The sequence below is a fragment of the Delphinapterus leucas genome, chromosome 2, assembly GCF_059928025.1.
Source record: "Delphinapterus leucas isolate spDelLeu-1000000601 "Yukka" chromosome 2, BTC_Dleu_Yukka2, whole genome shotgun sequence".
NCBI classification, from domain to species: Eukaryota; Metazoa; Chordata; class Mammalia; order Artiodactyla; family Monodontidae; genus Delphinapterus; species Delphinapterus leucas.
The window spans coordinates 25,530,929-25,553,085 of record NC_143130.1 but is presented as its reverse complement, the minus strand read 5'-3'; the positions used below and the strand labels follow the sequence as shown (position 1 = coordinate 25,553,085).

Genomic DNA, 22,157 nt, shown 5'->3' with positions numbered 1-22,157 from the left:
AAAGTAATCCTTTATATTACTGTAGTGTATTATAGTTTTAAAAGTTTATGGATCTTTTTAAATCTTCCTGAGAACCCTGTGGTTTATGTATCTATACTCATGCCCACCCTGCCCGCTTAAGTGACATACTCCTCAGTCACATGGTTATTATTAGCAGTAAGTGAAAAACCTGGAACTGGAACCCAATCTTCTGGCCACAAGTTTATTGCTCTGTCTGCTATATCCATGTCCTCACCATTGTCTTTTATATTTCAAAAGAGATACTTCAGGAATATCTCTGAAATGTGTCCTTTCCTCCTTATTCTCACTGCTGCTGCCGTGTGGGGATCCTCTTCTCCTGTGGTAACTTAAAGGAGTCTCTCCCCTCTTGAGACTCACTTCTCTATTAAGCTGCAGTGGGCTGTGATGTGGCTACAGTGGTGAACAAAACAGATATAACCCCCGCCTCCCTGGAATTCACAGCCCAGCAGAATAAGCTGCCTGAAGGACCTCGTTGTATTTCCCTTTGTGGCACTGCTGCCTGGCACACAGCTGCAGTGTAGTAGACCTCAGCACACATTCTTAAATATGAGTACTTACTGAGATGTTTTGCAAAAAATAACTTGAGAATCAGATTACTGTAGGCCTTTTCACTGAATGATTGCATGGAGAAAACACAGACTCACGAAGACTTTTGCAAAAATGTGATACTCTTATCCCTTTTCACTTACCATACCCAAATAGAAAATTGGTTGTCGAACAGATGTATTGTATCTTAGCTCTAATGTTTCCATACCTTTAGAATATCTCAAATAGTTTTTAAAAGGTAAGCAGTTTCAAAATAGTTTTTTAATGTTAGCATTTATTTGTCTTTTGTGTTGTCTTGTTCAGTTAAAGGTAACCCATGTGTAAATAATCTTTTTAAAGTGTAAATTAATCTATTTTTATACTTTTATAGGTGTATACATTTCCAAATACTCAGACTATCTTCATGCAAGACCTTGGTATCATGGGAAGTCTGGTTATGTTGTAATTTTTAATCTAATTAAGGTAAAGACTAAATGTGCTTCTATGTAATTTTTCTTTTAAAAATGAAAGGTTATCAGTCTGTGATAATGTTCTTTGCAGATCATTTGCTATACAAGGTCCTTGCCAAAGACAGCTATCTAAAGTCAGAAAAAATAACTGCTTTTTGCTTTCCTTTATGGACAAAGCTTTTTTTAAATTCATTTTATAGATGATCTATGAATATGTTTTTTTAAAAAAAGCTTCAAAATAATACAACAGGTATTCAGTGAAAAGCATTCCTCTCACCCTGTCCCACAATGCCACTTTTTAAATAGTAAATAACAGAAAACAAGTAGCTGCTTATAAAGCAGTGTGATTTCAGTTATAAGAGATGAATTTAGAAAGCAACATTCACTGATTTAAATTGTCAAAATGAGAAACCTTTATATATATATTTTTCTAACCCCTAAAACATTGAGACCTTGTTCACAGTTTCATGGGGCACCTGCAACTGATGATCTCAGAAATTTTTAAATGCCCTTAAATAGTCCAGTATAAATGAATCACGCAATTAGAATTTTCACTCAAATAGTAGGAAAACTCTAATTTTAGAGGTTGGGGGGCTTTTTGAGGACATATTCTGTGGTCTTGTTTTGTTTTTGCTTTTGTTTTAGCTTTCGTACTATCTTAAGTTCTTTGGTTATAAACCTAACACTACTGATTTTTTTAAGAGTGTGAACTCTTCATATTCCAAAACTTGTCCCCAAGAACTGGAGGGAAAGTAACATTGCATTGGCTCATAGTCACTGCTTCCCTCCCTTACTCTTCCCTCTCCTGCTCTGTGATAAGTGCTGTAGTTCTGCCGCAGACAACGTGCCTGTCAGCTCAGGTAACAAACATTTTTTGCTTATGTCAGATTGTGCCTCGCCATTGGTTTCGTGCCCCCATATCCCACCCTGTCTGGTGGACACTGCTGTTTAGTTTTTGCCTATGTGCTCTCAGTCTTCCTTACTTTACTGCTTAGAAGCCAGCCCTGCCCAACATCATAAGCTGTTTGATGGGGAGAGAATACAGGTTTTGATTGCTCACTGAAGTACCATTTATATTATTTGTCTTCTTAGTATTGCCTTTGGTGGTCCTGTTGATGAAGAGGCGGGACCTTGACAGCAAACATGTGTATATGTTCTTTATTAGGCTACTTTTAAATAAATCCTAGAGTAAGATTATTGCTATTTGAAAACATTTGATTAGTCTTAATATTTTCATTCTAGGGAAGAGTCAAGTTTGTGTCTGAGAATTATACAACTAACTATACCAGCCCATCTTCTGGCTATGATTGCCACGTGGCTGTAAATACTAACAAGTTTTCTCACAAGACAAGTCATTTTCGCACCTTTGAACTGAATCAGGTATAGTCACCTGGGAATAAATCATTTCTAAATCTAATGAGTTAAATTTTGGGGTTGGGTAGGGTTGAAATAAACTTGATGCACGTGGAATTCTGTAGTATTACCCTGATAATACTTATTTTGCTTCTTTCAGTATTACCTCTATGAACTTTCAGGCAACACTGTTATTGAGCGACCCAGACAGATCTGTCCTTACGTGATTGTAGCTTTTCAGTACAGGGAACCTAAAAAGATGGCAGCACCAGCTCATAATCATAAAAGCGAGTAAGTAATTATGTACATACTTTGTTTTACTGGATTTCTTTCCTTTGCTCTTATAAAATATGCTTCTTTTTTTTCCCCCTAGACTTGAACTCAAAGAAGATGGTAAGAAATTATTTAATTGGTTCTTTTAGCTGTTTCTTTAAGTAAATGTTTTGTTCATAAATAAAATAATCAGTTTCTTTCTTACCCTCATTTCTTACAGTTCTCATCTATCCATGGAAAGGGAAATTAATTATTCAAGGCTGTCTGATGTGTGATATAATTCTTTGGTCCTCTTACGGTACATTGGTTCCAAAACAACTGTAAGTATTGAATAAGTGCCTTTACTGATGCTTGTATAATTTTTTGATTCTCATTTTGAGGTCTTGCTTGTTGGCACTGGTGTGAAATACAGCAACTGTACTTGGTTTTGGATTACTCTTGGGGAGATGTATAGAGCACAGGGCCATGACACAGGAGACCTAAATTCAGATATAAATCTGACCGTTGCCTTGAAATAAGTTAGTTTTATAATCTTTGACAAATCACTTTTTATGTTTTAGTATCTCAATCCATTTATGGGAAAATGATCTCTCAGGCTAAATTAATTTACTTGATGCTAGAAGTTTGACTTTCCCCAAGAAACAACTTGGACTTGCCTAGATAACAGATGCAACAGATTCTAGCCACTGAATTCTATTAGAATCTTTATAAGGTTTGCAGTATCTAGTTTTTTAATTTTCACATGATTTTCCTAGACTAGTATTAGAGTAGCCTTTACATGTATTTACATTATGATGAATTACAGTATTTGCTTCTGCAGAGAGAACTGTGAAGGGCATCTTGTGATATCTTTTTGTTTAATCTATTCTTAGTTTGCACCCAAAACTGTTGAAAGTTAGACATGCTTTAATTGAAAAATGAAATGAAAACTGGTGTGCTATCATTTACTTTCTACTGGCCTTTTTTAAGAAGAGAGAGGGAATTTATAGCCCATAGAATAAATTAAGGATTCTGTGAATAAATAAATGGGAGAGAAGGGAAAGTTCTTTCTCACTATAGAGTGCAACTAATAGGTATAGAAAGAGTGATGGAATTTGGAAATCACATTTTGGCAAAATCATAATAATCAATGGAGGCTTGATGTAGTAGGTGCAAGTTTGATGGTATTTACATATCTCGCAAAGGAAAAAATAAAGACTTTACAATGGAAGAAGCTACAGATACCATCTTAACTAAGTGGTTAAGTTAATGTCACCAGGAGAGGAATAAACATCATGTGCTTCCTGATATGATGCACAGAGAATAACACGATATCAGTCTGTGGTGCTCCTGCCAATCTAATCAGGAAGAAATGTTAGACATGCCCAGATTGAGGGACATTCTGCAAAATAAATGGTCTACATTATTCAAAAATATCAAGGTCACTAAAGATAAAGACTAAGAGATTGTTGCAGACTGAAGGAGACTAAAGAGACATACGTAAATGCAATGTGGCATCCTGGATTGGATCCTGAACCAGAAAAAAGTACCTTCTTTTGTTACAAGGGACCTTAGTGAGACAGTTGGCAACATTTGAATGAGGTCTGTAGGTTAAACAATTGTCCTGTATCATTGTTAATTTCTTGATTTTTGCTAATTGTATTGTGGTTATATAAGGAAATATTTTTCTTAAGGGTACACATTAAGAAGTATTTGGGGGGAAAGGAGGCATCTGTAAGTCTACAAGTATTTAAAAATGAGTTTTAAAGAAGGAAAAGGTAGTCAGGGGAAATGATGCAAGTCTGGCTGCGGTTCATCCCGTGGCACTGCGTGGTCGGCAGTCCCATATTATCAAAAGTTCTTACGTAGTGTAATTTCTAGAAGATTCTCATTCCAATATGCGTAATTCTTCCACGTGTCTGGATATTTTGGTTATAACAGAAATGCATGCATTCAGAAAATGTGAACACATTTGCAGACCATGGTTTATGAGGTCACATAATCAAAAATCTATAGTATTTATGAATATGTACATTATTTGATCTGGCGTTTATAGATTTAAGAATTTTTTGTGGTTATAATATTTTTGTTTGCTTTATATTAGAAAACGAAAACTTAGGAAGCTGTAGTTTCAGTGTTTATTACATTACATGATATTGTTATTTTGTTTTTTAGACCACATGAACTAGATTTTAAGTATGTAATGAAAGTGTCGTCTTTGAAAAACAGACTACCAGAAGCTGCTTTTAGAAAACAGAATTACGTGGAGCACAAAGGTCTGTTCAGATGTCATGGTACACTGCATGTCCTGAGCTCTGTTCCAGTTCTTTTCCACCCTCTCTTTCATACACACATGCACGCGTGCATGTGCACTCTCTCTCTCGCCCTCTTACTTCTGTTTTCCCTTAAGTAATTCTTAAAAGGGTCTTTTGTGAAAGGTGTAGAGTAGCTCTGTGATTCAGTTCTTGGGAGGTTCCCTCTCTCCCTACTTTCTGGAGAGTTTATATTGTAAATGGGTGCTGAATTTTCTCAAAAGCTTTTTCTGCATCCATTGAGATTATCATATGGTTTTTATCCTCCAATTTGTTAATATGGTGTATCACATTGATTGATTTGCGTATACTGAAGAATCCTTGCATTCCTGGGATAAACCCCACTTGATCATGGTGTATGATCCTTTTAATGTGTTCTTGGATTCTGTTTGCTAGTATTTTGTTGAGGATTTTTGCATCTATGTTCATTAGTGATATTGGGCTGTAGTTTTCTTTCTTTGTGACATCTTTGTCTGGTTTTGATATCAGGATGGTGGTGGCCTCGTAGAATGAGGTTGGCAGTGTTCCTCCCTCTGCTATATTTTGGAAGAGTTTGAGAAGGATAGGTGTTAGCTCTTCTCTAAATGTTTGATAGAATTTGCCTGTGAAGCCATCTGGTCCTGGCCTTCTGTTTGTTGGAAGAATTTTAATCACAGTTTCAATTTCACTGCTTGTGATTGGTCTGTTTATATTTTCTGTTTCTTCCTGGTTCAGTCTCGGAAGGTTGTGCTTTTCTGAGAACTTGTCCATTTCTTCCAGGTTGTCCATTTTATTGGCGTATAGTTGCTTGCAGTAGTCTCTTATGATCCTTTGTATTTCTGCAGTGTCAGTTGTTACTTCTCCTTTTTTCATTTCTAATTCTGTTGATTTGAGTCTTCTCCCTTTTTTTCTTGATGAGTCTGGCTAATGGTTTATCAATTTTGTTTATCTTCTCAAAGAACCAGCTTTTAGTTTGATTGATCTTTGCTATTGTTTCCTTCATTTCTTTTTCATTTATTTCTGATCTGATCTTTATGATTTCTTTCCATCTGCTAACTTTGGGGTTTTTTTGTTCTTCTTTCTCTAATTGCTTTAGGTGTAAGTTTAGGTTGTTTATTTGAGATTTGTCTTGTTTCTTGAGGTAGGATTGTATTGCTGTAAACTTCCCTCTTAGAACTTTTGCTGCATCCCATAGGTTTTGGGTCGTGTTTTCATTGTCATTTGTCTCTAGGTATTTTTTTATTTCCTCTTTGATTTCTTCAGTGATTTCTTGGTTATTTAGTAGCGTGTTGTTTAGCCTCCATGTGTTTGTATTTTTTACAGTTTTTTTTCCTGTAATTGATATCTAGTCTCATAAAGTTGTGGTCAGAAAAGATACTTCATATGATTTCAATTTTCTTAAATTTCCCAAGGCTTGATTTGTGACCCAAGATATGATGTATCCTGGGGAATGTTCCATGAGCACTTGAGAAGAAAGTGTATTCTGTTGTTGTTGGATGGAATGTCCTATAAATATCAGTGAAGTCCATCTTGTTTAAGGTGTTATTTAAAGCTTGTGTTTCCTTATTTATTTTCATTTTAGATGATTTGTCTGTTGGTGAAAGTGGAGTGTTAAAGTCCCCTACTATTATTGTGTTACTATTGATTTCCCCTTTTATGGCTGTTAGCATTTGTCTTGTGTATTGAGGTGCTCCTATGTCAGATGCATAATATTTACAGTTGTTATATCTTCTTGGATTGATCCCTTTATCATTATGTAGTGTCCTTCTTTGTCTCTTGTAATAGTCTTTATTTTAAAGTTTATTTTGTCTGATATGAGAATTGCTGCTCCAGCTTTCTTTCAATTTCCATTTGCATGGAATATCTTTTTCCATCCCCTCACTTTCAGTCTGTATGTGTCCCTGGGTCTGAAGTGGGTCTCTTGTAGACAGCATATACACAGGTCTTGTTTTTGTATCCCTTCAGCCAGTCTATGTCTTTTTGTTGGAGCATTTAATCCATTTACATTTAAGGTAATTATCACTATGTATGTTCCTAGTACCATTTTCTTAATTGTTTTGGGTTTGTTTTTATCGGTGTTTTCCTTCTCTTGTGTTTCCTGCCTAGAGAAGTTCCTTTAGCATTTGTTGTAAAGCTGGTTTGGTGGTGCTGAATTCTCTTAGCTTTTGCTTGTCTGTAAAGGTTTTAATTTCTCCATCGAACCTGAATGAGATCCTTGCTGGTAGAGTAATCTTGGTTGTAGGTTTTTCCCTTTCATCACTTTAAATATGTCCTGCCACTCCCTTCTGGCCTGCAGAGTTTCCGCTGAATGATCAGCTGTTAACCTTACGGGGATTCCCTTGTGTGTTATTTGTTGCTTTTCCCTTGCTGCTTTTAGGATTTTTTTCTTTGTATTTAATTTTTGATAGTTTGAATAATATGTGTCTTGGCATGTTTCTCCTTGGATTTATCCTGTATGGGACTCTCTGCACTTCCTGGACTTGACTGACTATTTCTTTTCCCATGTTAGGGAAGTTTTCAACTATAATCTCTTCAAATATTTTCTCAGACCCTTTCTTTTTCTCTTCTTCTTCTGGGATCCTTATAATTCAAACATTGGTGCTTTTAATGTTGTCCCAGAAGTCTCTGAGACTGTCCTCAGTTCTTTTCATTCTTTTTTCTCTATTTTGCTCTGCGGTAGTTACTTCCACTGTTTTATCTTCCCGGTCACTTATCCATTCTTCTGCCTCAGTTATTCTGCTATTGCTTCCTTCCTGAGAATTTTTATTTTCATTTATTGTGTTGTTCATCATTGTTTGTTTGCTCTTTAGTTCTTCTAGGTCCTTGTTAAAGGTTTCTTGTATTTTCTCCATCCTATTTCCAAGATTTTGGATCATCTTTCCTATCATTACTCTGAATTCTTTTTCAGGTAGACTGCCTATTTCCTCTTCGTTTGGTCTGATGGTTTTTTACCTTGCTCCTTCATCTGCTACATATTTCTCTGTTTTCCCATTGTGCTTAACTTACTGTGTTTGGGATCTCCTTTTCGCAGGCTGCAGGTTCGTAGTTCCCTTTGTTTTTGGTGTCTGCCCCCAGTGGGTAAGGTTGGTTCAGTGGCTTGTGTAGCCTTCCTGGTGGAGAGGACTGATGCCTGTGTTCTGGTGGGTGGGGCTGGATCTTGTCTTTCTGGTGGGCAGGGCTGCATCCAGTGGTGTGTTTTGGGGTGTCTCTGAATATAGTATGATTTTAGGTAGCCTCTCTGCTAATGGGTGGGGTTGTGTTCCTGTCTTGCTGGTTGTTTGGCATGGGGCGTCCAGCCCTGGAGTTTGCTGGCCATTGGGTGGAGCTGGATCTTAGCGTTGAGACAGGGGGGATCTCTGGGAGAGCTCTTGCCGGTTGATATTACATGGAGCCGGGTGGTCTCTGGTGGTCCAGTGTCCTGAACTCGGCTCTCCCACCTCAGAGGCTCAGGCCTGACACCAGGCCGGAGCACCAAGACCAACCATGTCAGCCACACGGTGGGTCTAGGGAGAAACGGAATTTTTCACAATAGCATTTTAAAATAGGAAATGTTCTGTGTTTCTGATTTTCTCCACAGTCTGTTGCCAAGATATGTGCTTCAATATGTATGAGGTGAAACTGTCCAACAAACAAGGGGAAAAAGTAGATAAACTAACAGAGTACATTAAAAGGGAGCAATTGGTAAGAATCATCAGTTTAAAATATTATTATTATGTTTTCCTTAAATTGAGAAATTGATATCTATTTATTAGTTGGCTCTGCCTAGATTGAATTGTTTTAGCTTGCTTAAAAGGATTTTTTTTTTTTTTTTGGTCACGCCACACAGCTTGTAGGATCTTAGTTCCCTGACCAGGGGTCAAACCCGGGCCCACAACAATGAAAGTGCCAAGTCCTAACCACTGGACCGCCAGGAAATTCCCTTAAGAGGATATTTATCATTTAATATTTATTGACATGATATTTATTGGCTAACATGTTCATCCCCTTTGTATCTTAGTTTACTTTTTCTGTGTCTCACTAGTCAGTTCATACTCCTGGTTTTAAGTATAGGAGGACAGTTTTTCTCAAATCCTTTTTTGTTGTTGTTTTTGTTTTATGATGGAAGAATTGAGTAGATCCCTAGTATTTCTGCATTAATCAAAGTAGATTGATTTGTGGGATATTTCTTTAAAAGTGACCCTTGTCAACACATAGGTGTATAAAGAAGAAAAAGTTGCTGCTTCTATTGTTTTCATAGCGTAGAAAAGCACGATTCTACTGAGAAATATGTAACATCCAAAGACCTCTCCACTGTGTTAACCAGGGCTCCTCGGTCTGAGGATAGGAGTAGATGCTGACCTTACAGTGAGTGATTCCCAAACATCCCAAAGGAAACAGTGTGCATGATGGAAGTGACCAAACAAGTCTGCTCAGCCCTTTAGTGGCACAACGGACTTATCCCCATAGTAGACAGTATGAAACCAGTAAATTAACAGAATAGATAGGTGAGCTGCCTTGGGGGTAGTGTCAGGTAAGATGCTTGAGTTGCATGTAACAGAAATTCAGACTGGCTTAAACAATAAAGAGTTTTGATAGGCTTACTTTTCAGTTTTAGATGGTAAAGCAAGTTCAAGTGCTGTTTGCTCAGGACTCTTTTTCTTTCAGCTTCTCCCTCCTCTGTGCAATAGTTCTGTCCTAGGCTGCCAGTCAGGGCTGCGTGCTTCCTTTTTGCATCCAGAGAGAACCCGTCCTCCAAACCATGGCTTCTGTCCTTAGACCAGCTCCATCATCTGCATGTCTCTCAGCAGGAACTAGAAAGGGAATGGCCCACACTGATTAGTTCAGGCCACTCAGAGCCCACCTTCCAGAGCTGGGTGCGAGGTCAGGGCCCCCATTCTGCAGTAAGGAGGTGCAGTGGCTGACACAGGATGCTGAGCAGGTGACCACTGAGTATCGACTGGGATTACAGGCTATGTGTTTTCGAAGTAGTGTAGTTCATTTTATATTTGGAAATTCAAAGGAAGGAAGTTCAAAGATATTTTCAGAAAATGCATTAGTGAAGGGTCTACTTGTGAGTGCTTCTGGTATTGAACTCAGGAGACTTGGTGCCCAGCTTTACTTCACAGTTTGTGTGTTAATTACTTAACAGAAATTACTTATCACATAAGGTCCTTCGCTCTCAGTGCTCCAGGCTGCTTTTCCTGCCTCATTTTATAATGAATAATCTTTACATATCGGTCTCCCTACCTAGACATCGAGCTCCTTGAGGGTAGGTATCATGTCTTAAGCATCTTTGACACCTTGGTGCCTGGTGTATAGTGGACGAGCAGTAAATGTCCCTTGTACCTACAGCACTGGACTTCAAGAACAGTACTGAGGAAGGTCTCTTCTTTAAAAGGTGGTAAAGACATGTATGGCTGGATTTTTCTGTGTGTGAATGGAAAAGGCTAGAAGTAGATATTTCAAAGATTCTATGATGTTTTTCCCCACAAAGGTTAAAATAGGAATTTTATATAGCCCTTTCAGCGCATAATTTGAGAGACTAATAAGATACACTACATATTTGTTTTACTTGCACATATTTTGGAATAAAGAAATGTACAGTTTTAAGCAGATATAGGATTTTACTTTCATCTATATTACAAAACTAAAATTCAGAATAATGTAGCTAATTATTGTCACTTTTACTCTTTACACCGATAAAAAAAATAAAACAAGAATTACATCTGTTTGCTGATAAATACCAAAGATATGGGTATATATAACTGTTGATACATTTATTCAGTAATTCTTTCTTGAGTGCTTACTGTGTGCCAGAAGCAAAAAGACAAATTGTCCCTGCCATCAAGGAACTTACAAGACTATAGGAGACAACAATGTAAACCAACCAATGCATAGGGGCTGTGATAGAAATGTTTGGAGACTCACAATAGTGATTGTTCCTGTGGGTGAAGTTTCAGTCTCATAATTAGTTCCAATAAATAATTAGAAAAGAAGTCTTTTTTTCATACTTGAGTTGTTGAATAATTTATTGATTTATCATATTTGTAGGCTTATGACCTGTCAATTTTTGAAGTATGTTTTATCACTTTATAAAGTGGTATATTTTATTCTGTTTTTTTAACTGACAAATTATTGTATGACATTGAATTTTATCTTTGTTAAGGGTATATAGGCTTTTGAAATGGTGACTAATGGGGAAGAAGAGCTGTTATCTCTGTGATTTAGAATGACAGAAGATGCCACTGAAGACTGTGGTAGAGGGAAAATAGAAGTATTTATTTTCATCTGCATTTCTTATAACCAGGGGACCTAATGATGTTATTTCCTTTTATTACTCATCTCTTAGGAAGCTGTAGAAAGGATTCTTTTAATGGATGGTATCTTCCAGTTTTTCTAGTCCCAGGATTCTGTGATATGTTTTGAATTAAAATGAGCTTAACATGTTAATCATAGGTCTGATTGACCTTGAATTTGTAGTGGCTAAATGGGAACAGAGCGGCTACTTAGCAGTGTGAAATGTCCAACATGTCAATGAAAAAAAATGAAAGACGTTGTTTCTGATTGATTTGTTATGTAATTGAACACTATCCTAAAACTAACCCATGATGTTCTAGTTATTTATTATATGTAGCCATAACAAGGCCAAGATTACTTGAATGCTAAGGAACTTGCAGTTTCTGATACTGGGGACAAAATTGTCCTGATTCCCATAAATACTGACATTTCAAGAATTTTTTTCTTTAACTTTTCATGAGCTTAAAAATCACTGAAGAATGTGGTAGAGGGAGAAGGAGAGAGGAATTGAATCTTCTTTCTTGCTATTTTATGTTTAAGGCAATCGTCAAATGCTTAGAAGATCGAGAATTTTTCATTTTACTTACGTCGTCAGCCTTAATGTCAGAAACAAGTAAGAACAACTTTTTGAATAAATGTTTTTCAGTATGTTTACTTTTATTGTATAAGATCAGCAACCTCACTTTTCTTCTGATTCTCATTCTGTGTAGGTTTTGGAGAGGAGCAGATGGGTCTTCACGGGTTGCATTTATTCCATTCATCCCCGTCAGCAGGTAAGGACCAGGACTGGCAGTTCACTGCACCTGTGGGCCATTTTTCAGTCCTCATCTTGAACTCTCAGCAGCATATGACCCTGGTAACTCTTTTCTTCTCTTAAATAACTTTCTTCCTTTACTCTCCCTGGTTAATCCTTCATCTCCTTTCTTTGTAGGCTTATCCTTTCCTGTCTGCTCCATGCTCAGATATCCACCTGCCTATGGACATTTCTTTCTACTTAAATGTCTCAGATGGTCCTCACATTCAGCATGTCCAAAACTGGATTCATTTGTTATTGAACAACAAGAGCTGGGAGTTGGTTTTATCATAGTCTCCCCGTCAGTAGGACTTAAGGTCCTCACAGAAGCACTTCCCTCTGTCTGGACTACTTGTCTCCTTCCCCCTGATCAGATGATGTTGATCACCCCCCAAGCCAGGACCAGGAATTGCCTGTTAGGGGCAAAAAATATTGCTCCTGCAGTCTGTAAATAGATATACAGTATATCTGTGGTATTAGAATTTCAGAGGGCAGTTAGGAAACGAAGTCTAGAAAGGCTCTCTTTGGTGGGGGTAGATAATGAATATAATTGGAGGAGAAGTGCTGGTCTAGCCACTTACCCATAGCTGTCAGGTGTCAGTTTAAATATCACTTTATTTATTCCCATCACCACTCTTCCTTCAATGAGGACCCCTAGGCTTTTCACCAATATAATTTAAATACTTATTTTTATAATTATTTAATGCCTGCCTTTCTTGTATTCTACTGCATCCCTACTGCTTAGCAATGTCAGGCACCTAAAAAATAATAAGTGCTTGCTGAGCAAATAAATAAATTAAAGTAAATGAGTCATTTCTTTTTGTCATATGAGGAAATTTTCCTCATTGTTTTATAATCACACTGTGTATGTTTAAACATAATTTGTACATAGTGTATAGTATTTATAAAGCTACAACCAATCCAAAAAACATTTTTTTAATTGACGTTTTTAAATTGTATTCAGCTACTCAAAGCAGAGAACTACTGGCATTACCTGTTTGGAATAAGCAAAATATTACCAGTTATAATAACATAATGGCAATAGCTGCTTGCATTTTTCAAGCATTTACTACATTGATATTCTGCTAGGCACAATTGATTTCACAGCCCTTAATAGGTATTTTTATTGTGACCATTTCAAAGATGAGGAAACTGAAACTTAAACTTGCCCAAGGTCAAACAGCTGAGTCTGAGCTGGCTTCCAGCTCTGTTCCCACACTGCCTCCCTCCGTATGCAGGAGCTCTGCCTTTATTCTTATTTTTAGGTGTACACTACCACCTGAATAAGAAACATTAGTTCCTGTACCATTTGGTGTTGAACAGCACAGGATTTCTTTTTGAGTAAACATTGGATTGTTGTGTTCAATGTTCACAGCCTCCTCTAGTTCATTAAGACACTTTTCTATTTCTGGTCACTCAGAAATGTTCAGTGCTGTGGTTATTTGTTTTAAATTGAGTGACTCTTCGCTTAGCAGACTTAAAAAGTTCTTTTTCTTAGATTTCATAATAGCCTGTTACAAATCGTTCTGACTTCTGCCTTTCCAAATTCTTGAAATGATGAAGTTGTCTAGAAAACTGCTGCTTTATTGTGAACTGTTAGCAGTACATAAGAACTTTGTCATGTTTTATTTTTCCTTTTACTATCTAAATGAACTGCAGAGAAAGGAATTTTTATTTTAATGGCTAGCCACATTTTCCTATTTATTTTTATTTGCCATTCTTTTCCTGATACCTGCTCAAGTATAAATGTATTCAGCTAGGTGTTTCTTAATTTTGCAGTTACTTTTTCGTTAAAAAGAATGGTATACTTCAGTTTAGTAGGCACCAAAGGTCTTTATTATCTGTGGGTTTTTTATTACTGATAAATTACATTTTCTAGGATTTTATTACCTATTTCTCAGTGACCTGACCTTTTCTCTTTTTTCCCTGTACTATTTTCCTTTAGGTCATTGAGTTGCTGAAAAATTAGCATTTCAGTCAGAGAGTGAACCAGGGAGAGGAAGTAAAATACAGACTAGTCAGTCTAGTTACATAATATTAAAAAATTTCATTTGATAGAGAAGGTGATGAAATATATACCAGTAGTTACCATGAGAGTTGGGGGTTACTTAGGGTTTACTTTCTTTTAGTTCAACTGGTTTGTGTTGTAACTCTAGTTTCTTCCAGTTTTATTGAGATATTATATAATTGACATACAGCACTATATAAGTTTAGGGTTTACCAGCATAAAGATTTGACTTACATACATTATGAAACAACTACCACAGTAATTCTAGTGAACATCCATCATATCATATAGATACAAAATTAAAGAAAATAGAAAAAAAAATTTTTCCCTTGTGATGAGAACTATTAGTATTTCCTTTCTTTTTCCTTCTTTGGCTGCGTTGGGTCCTCGTTGCTGCAGGCTTTCTCTAGTTGCGGCTAGCGGGGGCTACTCTTCATTGCAGTGCACGTGCTTCTCGTTGTGGTAGCTTCTGTTGTTGCAGAGCACTGGCTCTAGGCACGCGGGCTTCGGTAGTTGTGGCATGCAAGCTCAGTAGTTGTGGCTCGCAGTCTCTAGAGCGCAGGCTCAGTAGTTGTGGTGCATGGGCTTTTTTGCTCCATGGCATGTGGGATCTTCCCAGACCAGAGCTCGAACCCGTGTACCCTGCAAAGGCAGGTGGATTCTCAACCACTGCACCACCAGGGAAGTCCCAGTATTTACTTTCTTAACTTTCATATGTAACGTCAGCAGTGTTAATTATTTTTTATTATGTTGTACATTACATCTTTAGTACTTATTTATCCTATAACTGAAAGTTTGCACCTGTGAATACCTTCTTAAGAGAATTTGAAGTAGGTCATATAAGGTACAGATTAGATATATTTTAAAAGCAGAAAATGAGAATAGAAAAGTAATTCTGCCAACTTTAAATGCCGGTGCATTGAGCCCACGCTGGGCTCCTGGTCAGATGAGATGGAGCTGCAGGCGGGCCTGCCTTCTTCATTCTCACCTGATGATCGCATCTGAGTGACTCTTTTTTGGTTCTGTGTGTGCGTGTTTTCATATATATGGAGATAATATATGTTCAGTAAGTGCATCCATAAGTCTTCTATTAATTGCTATTTAGATTACCATTTGAAACACTGTATCATATTTAACCAACCTGTAATTTTGTAATCTAAAGCGTTTTTTCCTGCATGTTTTTGAAAAAACAAGAACTTTGGGTTTTTAATACATGTGTATATATTTTAGGGCTGAAAGACTTGAAAGTTGAAGATGACATCTCATTGAAGGTGGTACCTATTTTACCTGCCCTTAATTGTGCCCTGCTGGAAGCAAAGAAATCATTCCCTGAAAAAGGAATCTGTCCAAACACATTAGTAAAGCATAATCTCCAAGAACTGTACAAGGTGGACAAAAGTCCTTCATTGACTGCTGCTTCTCAGGATGGAATTAAAGAGACTGCATTCTTTGGCAAAGTGTCCAGTGGTTTTGACTTGACTCCTCCAGCTGAAAAGTGCCCTTTACAGTCTTTAACTCAGTTGAGATCTTATTTTTCAAATCCTAATGGGTACATTTTGGAAGTATCTACTGCACTAGACTTATTGGCAGAGTGTCCTCAGTCTCCTTGTATTTCAGATGGAATTTGTGATGCTGGATTTTCTTTAGTTATGACTCCAGATGCTGAATTTCACAACTCAGAGGCAGAAGTAAGAAAAGAAACAGAAACACAAAAGAATTCTGAAGAGATGTTTAAAGCAAGGCAGGGAGCTCTGGTCCCATTAAGTCCAGCATCAAATCTGAGAGTTCAGCATAAGAGAAAAGCAGGCACGCTGCCCGTGGTACGGAGTAAAAGGGTGAAGTTGTGCCGTCCCTTTCCCAGAAGAACTCCTGCTGGAGCAAACAAGCGTCCAGACTCTCGCACAACTCTCAAGTTTCGTCAGAAAAGAGAAAACGGTAAGCATGGTCTGTATGGATTTTCAGATGAGCAATTAGTAATAACTGTTGTCTGTTAACCCTGTTCCTGTGTGACCATCCTGGACTATACCTTGACAGTGTCTGTTAGCTCTCTCCAGGTGATCTGTGTGCATGCTAAAGTTGGAGAAGCACTAATCTAGATAACATGAAAATCAAGAAATTGGACAAAAGCCCACCCACCAAAAGCTTGTATTTCACTTGTAAAACTGCTCAAATCATCACTCAGTTATTTACTTACCTGTCTAAGAAATAAGGTCATTCAGTTTCTGAACTGTCCTCGGACAAATTCGAGTGGAAGAAGAGGATCTGCTAAAATCAGGCACACTAAGAACAGATGGCAAAAACTGATAAGTGATAGTCTGAACATGTTTAAAGAGGGGGGAAAGTGCCTGGACTCTCCCAGAACTAGAGCATCCTGGGGCAGAATTTCTAATCCTTTGTGTGTTTTAAAAGTGGTCGTCTGGATCCTACTACAGACCTACTGAAACAAGGTCCAGTGGCCTCGAGACATATATATTGAAACAGTTCCTCAAGTGGTTTTGTTTCCCCCTGAAAACTGAGGGAGAATCAGCGTCCAGAGCCATTTAATGTTAGTCAAATGCACTTCAGTGAACAGAGCACAACAAATAACACAGTTTTGGCTTAGAGTCATCTCAGATTACGTGTGGTGTATTTTGTTTAAAACTAGGGAACTTATGCTCTATGACCCCTTAGAGAAGAGGTGAGCAGACTTGGGCCAAAGGGCCCCTCAGGCATTACCTGTTGTCTCTGTACTTCACTGTGCTGGCACAGGTGGGCAGCTGTGACTGAGGTCTGGCCCTTCACAGAAAAAATTTGCCAACCCTATCTATAGTATTTTGAATTTTAAAATTCTGATGCCTAAAGGAGAAACACTGGAGGTGTGTGGATCCCCAGGATCCTAGATAATTAAGATTTTACCCTGTGGTTTAACAAGTAGTTATTTCTGGCCAATTATAGTTTGAGAAATTGTGCGTGTGTGTGTGTGTGTTTAGGAGGGTGGTAGAAAGAACGGCAGTATGAAGCAGCAACTCACACTCTACATTTCCTCACAAATTCCAGGCCAACCATATTGGGTTTCTCTCTATATGAACCATTTTAAAGGTATTAAATAAATTACCTATAATTCAACATATATGTTGTCACTGTTTCTCAAGTGTGCTAATTTCATCCACTATAAGAAATATGTTTTAGGGATGTCCCTGGCAGTACAGTGGTTACAACTCCACACTTCCAGTGCACAGGGGACGGGTTTGATCCCTGGTCAGGGAACTAAGACACAACATGCCACAGAGTGTGGCCAAAAAATGAACAACAACAACGATGTGATTAAACCAGCCAAGATGACTAAATATAATACCACAAAAGCTCAAAAAAAAAAAAGAAAAGAAATACGTTGTATATTGTAGTCCAGTACACACAAATTCATACATTACTGAAACAGAAATTTCAGGAAGCATTTACCCTAACTATGTGTAATACAATCTGATATCTTCTGTTTCATTTAATAAAGAATTCTGGTTGCAGCCTATTAAGTTTATTTTATAATACACCCATGGGTTATTGCATGCAGTTTGAGAAACATGTCATTGAGTGATGCAAATAAGCAGGGCAGTCCCTGCAGGATCACCTGTTTCGTGTTTCTCCTTTTCCTCGCAGGACCTAGGTTGTGAGAAATGTTCCCCTCCTGCCCGTGCAGATGTTACGCTTCGCCTAGTCTTGATCATCTCATCTTATTTTCTTTCTCTTCTTAATTTAGTCTTAACAGTTTTCCTGCTTGACTTATATTTTGCCTTTTTTTATGCTAAAAATTTTAGAAATTGTAACCAGTATAAAATCAGAAGTCTTACTCTAAAAACAAAACTGCTGCTTTATTGCCTTTGATAGTTTAGTAGGGAAGAAAATAATTAGACCCAGGGAAATGTACAACATTAAGAGAGTCTAAAAGCTTTTTTAAAAAACCATTTATTTTTCTAACCTACAAAAGAATAAAATGAAATTGGTCTCTTTTCTACATTTCACTAATAACCATCACATTCTGAAACTGTTTAATATGTTTTCTGTTCTCAATCAATTAGAAATAGCATTTTCCATATAACGTGATTTTAAAATATTTGCAAACATTCACATGTGTGATTATATAGTCAATGGGGAAAACGTTTTCACAGGGAACATTTATTAACATTTTTTTTAACTCTTAAAGGATTGAAACACTTTCTGCGTGTGATGCAAGCAGGTTGTTAATAGTTTTTTCTCCTCATGTGCCTCCACCTTTAGTTCTTTCCTTCCTTCCCTGCGAGAAGTAAAGCTGAGCATTTTGTAAGAGAAATGAGCAATTATAATAGATTTATAGGAAGTTAAATCAGAAGAGGACTTTCTTCAATGTACCTTCCTCTGTCTTCTCTTAAGAGATGATTTTTCAGGCAGTGTTAAAGCTTTGATATTTAGGTGTAGTGAAGGAAAATATGTAAGATGGCTCTTTGTGAACCTACAGTCTCTTCTCTACAGTGGGATCATGGTTTTAACCATATGGCTTTATGGGAGCTGTGTCGCTTTTGTGTAAATTGAATTATCCGTCACCCTGTGCTGTGAACTAGCATGTTCAGCCTTACCTGCCACATCAGTCAGCCAAGATTATGGAATCTTTTTAAAAAATTAAGTCATGCCTTGTTTTTATAAAGTTATTACTCTGATATTTTTCTCCTAATCCTAATTAGGGATATAGACCAACACTTAGCAAGTTCAAAAATCTTTTAATGAAATGCCCCAAATTTTATATTTTATTCCCCATTATTAAAGTTTCCCCCCCAAAACAAATCAAAGGAAAGCTATGCTGATAAATATGTGCGCCCCCTACCCCTTAAAAAACGGTGTCTTTTCTGCATAAGGTGCGGAAGTGCTGACTGCACAGTTTGTACAGACAACCAAATTGGATTGGAAAAACCAAGAAGCTCCTATTTCTAAAGATGTTCCAGTGTCAACGAATGCTAAAAGGGCAAGGAAACGAGAGACATCTCCAGTCAAAACTGTTCCAAGGGCTGAGCCACCTGTGAAGAAATCTCCACAAAAACAGAGGGAAAATATAGTAAAAGGCAATCAGAATCCCAGAATCAGAAAGCAGCCACAACCTGGTAAGAAGTCCTCTTCCTGTAAATTTCAGCACCGTAATACAGACTAATCGAGATTATAAAGTAGTGTATTGAAACAGTATAAGATCAGTTGAAATCTGTCACGTTCTTGTGGTCTTCTTTAGTTCAGACACTGACAGGACAAGTAACTTGGTTTCCCATTGTGAATAAATTAGAAAGTGCAAAGATTCATACCTTCACTAAATAGACCCTACTTTTCATTCTGCAGAAAGCCTGAACATGAACTGTTTAGCAGAGTTAAAGTATAAATGGCTTTTTTTAATGACTAAATTCACAAGCAAGTAGCATCTGGCAGTATTTTTCTGGACCATAATCAGTTATAAAAAGGATATTATAAGTTTGTCCAGAGGGAACTGTAAAGACATGGTTCAAAGCAGTCAGTAATCTCGAATCCTGTATTTCATTTGTATTTTTTCTTGTGTTTTTTTTTTTCGGTACGTGGGCCTCTCACTGCTGTGACGTCTCCCGTTGCGGAGCACAGGCTCCAGCCGCGCAGGCTCAGCAGCCATGGCTCACGGGCCCAGCCGCTCCGCGGCATGTGGGATCTTCCCGGACCGGGGCACGAACCCGTGTCCCCTGCATCGGCAGGCGGACTCTCAACCACTGCGCCACCAGGGAAGCCCCTGTATTTGGTTTTAAAAGGCATTAAATTAATTTTAAAAGCAGTTTTACTTTTCTACTTCTACTTGTGCGGAAGTGAATAACCAAGTCTCCTTCTGTGAGCCAGCAGCTGACTGCTAGCTTCGTGTTCCACCTGCTGGAACCTCCTCGTTGCTGGCACGTTCCCTCATTACCGCGGACCTCACTTTTCTCCCAGCTCCATGTCCCTCTTCACACCCGTCTCTCTGAGTAGAGTGCAGCTCCACCAAGCTGCAAAATCTATACAGTTTACAGTATCTTCGGTATTGAGTCCTACTGTGTTGTATGTGTGGTGGTGTTTTTTGTTTAGAAAAAAACCTTCATTTCCTATCTCTGTATTTCCATCAGTTTTCTGTCTAATCTCATGATTCTACTTTCTCTTATCTACCTTTAGGTTTTTTAAAAGCCTCAAATTTAGTGGAATTCAGGGAAAGAAACTCTTGTTTTGTTGGGGTGATGGTATTATGGATGAGCTTGGTTTTTTCTTTCCTCATGTTTTTAAAAATTTTTTTCGGCCACACCTTGCAGCATATGGGATCTCGGTTCCCTGACCAGGGATCGAACCCACACTGCCTGCATTGGAAGCGCAGAGTCTTAACCACTGGACCACAGGGAAGTCCCTTTCCTCAGTTTCGTTAATGTTGTTTATGGCTGAAGATTTTTCTGAAAGCTCCTCAGTCATATCACCGTACAACCTGTAGAGAGTCATACCCAACACAGACTCTCTGCTTGTCTCCCCAGGCAGTTACGAGGTGGCCTTACCCACGGGTCCACATTTCTCTCCTGCCGTTTCCCAATGCGTGCCTTCCCTGCCAGGCACATGGTGCCACCCACACGAACCACGCCTGTTGTCACTCCTGTGCAGTCCCCTCTGCTCAGCTAAGTCCACAGGGAGTCATTTCCTGATGCTCTGATCTGCACTCATTTCTCCTTTTTTTTTTCATTTCTTTTTTGGGTTTTTGAGAACATTAAAGAGTTAATTCATACTGTTTTCCAATCATCTGGTGTGTCTTGGTCCTGTCTTTCCAATTAGTGTGTGAACAGGATGAGTATAGATACATACATAATGCATTGTATTCCCAGCCTTGTCATCAGAATTCCTCGTGCTGAATTGGCTTCTATATACTTGTAGGCTAATGGATTAGTGGGAGGAGGTGTGCAACTGGGCATTGGCAGAAAAGTGAGCCCAGAAAATGAAAAGTTTCCAGAATGGGTATTCAGAAATAGGGCGATTTGTATTGCAAGTGTCTGTATATATTGTGCAGCCACATTCCAAGTTAAAATTTTAAGATTACCACCTTTTAAATAATGTGTTAATTTTTCTTTTATTTCTTAATCACCCATGCTAATCCACTTCATTTCTTTTACTTGAAATATCAGAGTTTAAGAAGGCTCAATCATTTTGTTACTGAAACTAATGGTTTTCTGTCCTTTTTAAAGTTTTCAATATAGTTTTTATTTACTGAACTCTTTAATTTTTTATAATTTATTTGGCATCATTTTATCTATATTTCTTAAAAGAGATAGATTATCAGTATTGTATTTTTAATTAATTGAAAACCTCTAACAAGTCAGTTATTAAATGATTTACCTGAAATGACACATATTAAAATGAACCCTTTTTCTTGACTCAATACAGTGTTCTCTATATTCGACCTTCCTCATAGTGATACTCAGTGTAAGAACCATAGTATTTAAGGATAGAATGAACTTAGTGTCAGTAAACACATCAGATCCTAAAATGAATGTGTTTCCAGTACACCCGGAGGGTTCACGAGACAGCCCTCTTTGGGCCACTTTCTCGTACCTCACCCCGTTGGGCTTTGATATTTTAAATAAGAACTGGGCAGTGGTTGATTAATTTTATCCTCCTCACCATACACACACTCTTGTCATTCTGTTTGATGACCTCATAGGCCAGAGTTTTCTCTGTAAATGTACTGTCATTGGGCTTTGCAGACAGGTTAGTAATTTATTTCAGACCTGCTACTGCTAATTATAAAGAGGAGCACAGTTGGCTTTTCTGTCCATCCAGCCACCTGCTACAGGGACTCACTGCCCAGTATTGTTGAGAACTTTGTCCTTCATGATAATCACATTTTAAAAGGCTGAATCAAAGTCCTGAGAAGGCAAGTAAACCACCTGAGAATGTTAGTTTTCTGACCGAATGCCAGTGGGTAGATTTGAGTACCTGCTGTAAGGAGAATTATCAGTAGATGAGGAGATTTGCTTTTTTGCAGATAGAATAGAGAGGACATGTTTTTAATGCAGAAACTGAAGTTTTAAAACTTGAAATTAATTGGCGATTCTGAATATTCTTACTTTTCTCATTTTTTATTTGTATCATAACGTATTATAATTAAACATCAGTACGGTTAAAGATCACCTCTATTTTGAACTTAGGTG

At 37.7% G+C, this 22,157-nt stretch overlaps 1 protein-coding gene across 1 annotated transcript in view; it reads left to right on the top strand.

The window, feature by feature from the left end:
• The window catches only part of LOC111177927 (transcription activation suppressor family member 2), a 104,792-nt gene that overhangs the window by 63,692 nt on the left and 18,943 nt on the right, over positions 1 to 22,157 (top strand). Inside the window, exons 11-21 of the mRNA XM_089906567.1 lie at positions 938 to 1,029; positions 2,259 to 2,396; positions 2,530 to 2,660; positions 2,743 to 2,762; positions 2,863 to 2,962; positions 4,797 to 4,897; positions 8,490 to 8,593; positions 11,729 to 11,801; positions 11,899 to 11,961; positions 15,220 to 15,924; positions 18,852 to 19,094. Coding sequence (XP_089762693.1) covers positions 938 to 1,029; positions 2,259 to 2,396; positions 2,530 to 2,660; positions 2,743 to 2,762; positions 2,863 to 2,962; positions 4,797 to 4,897; positions 8,490 to 8,593; positions 11,729 to 11,801; positions 11,899 to 11,961; positions 15,220 to 15,924; positions 18,852 to 19,094 — 1,770 coding nt within the window. The remainder of the gene's footprint in view (positions 1 to 937; positions 1,030 to 2,258; positions 2,397 to 2,529; positions 2,661 to 2,742; positions 2,763 to 2,862; positions 2,963 to 4,796; positions 4,898 to 8,489; positions 8,594 to 11,728; positions 11,802 to 11,898; positions 11,962 to 15,219; positions 15,925 to 18,851; positions 19,095 to 22,157) is intronic.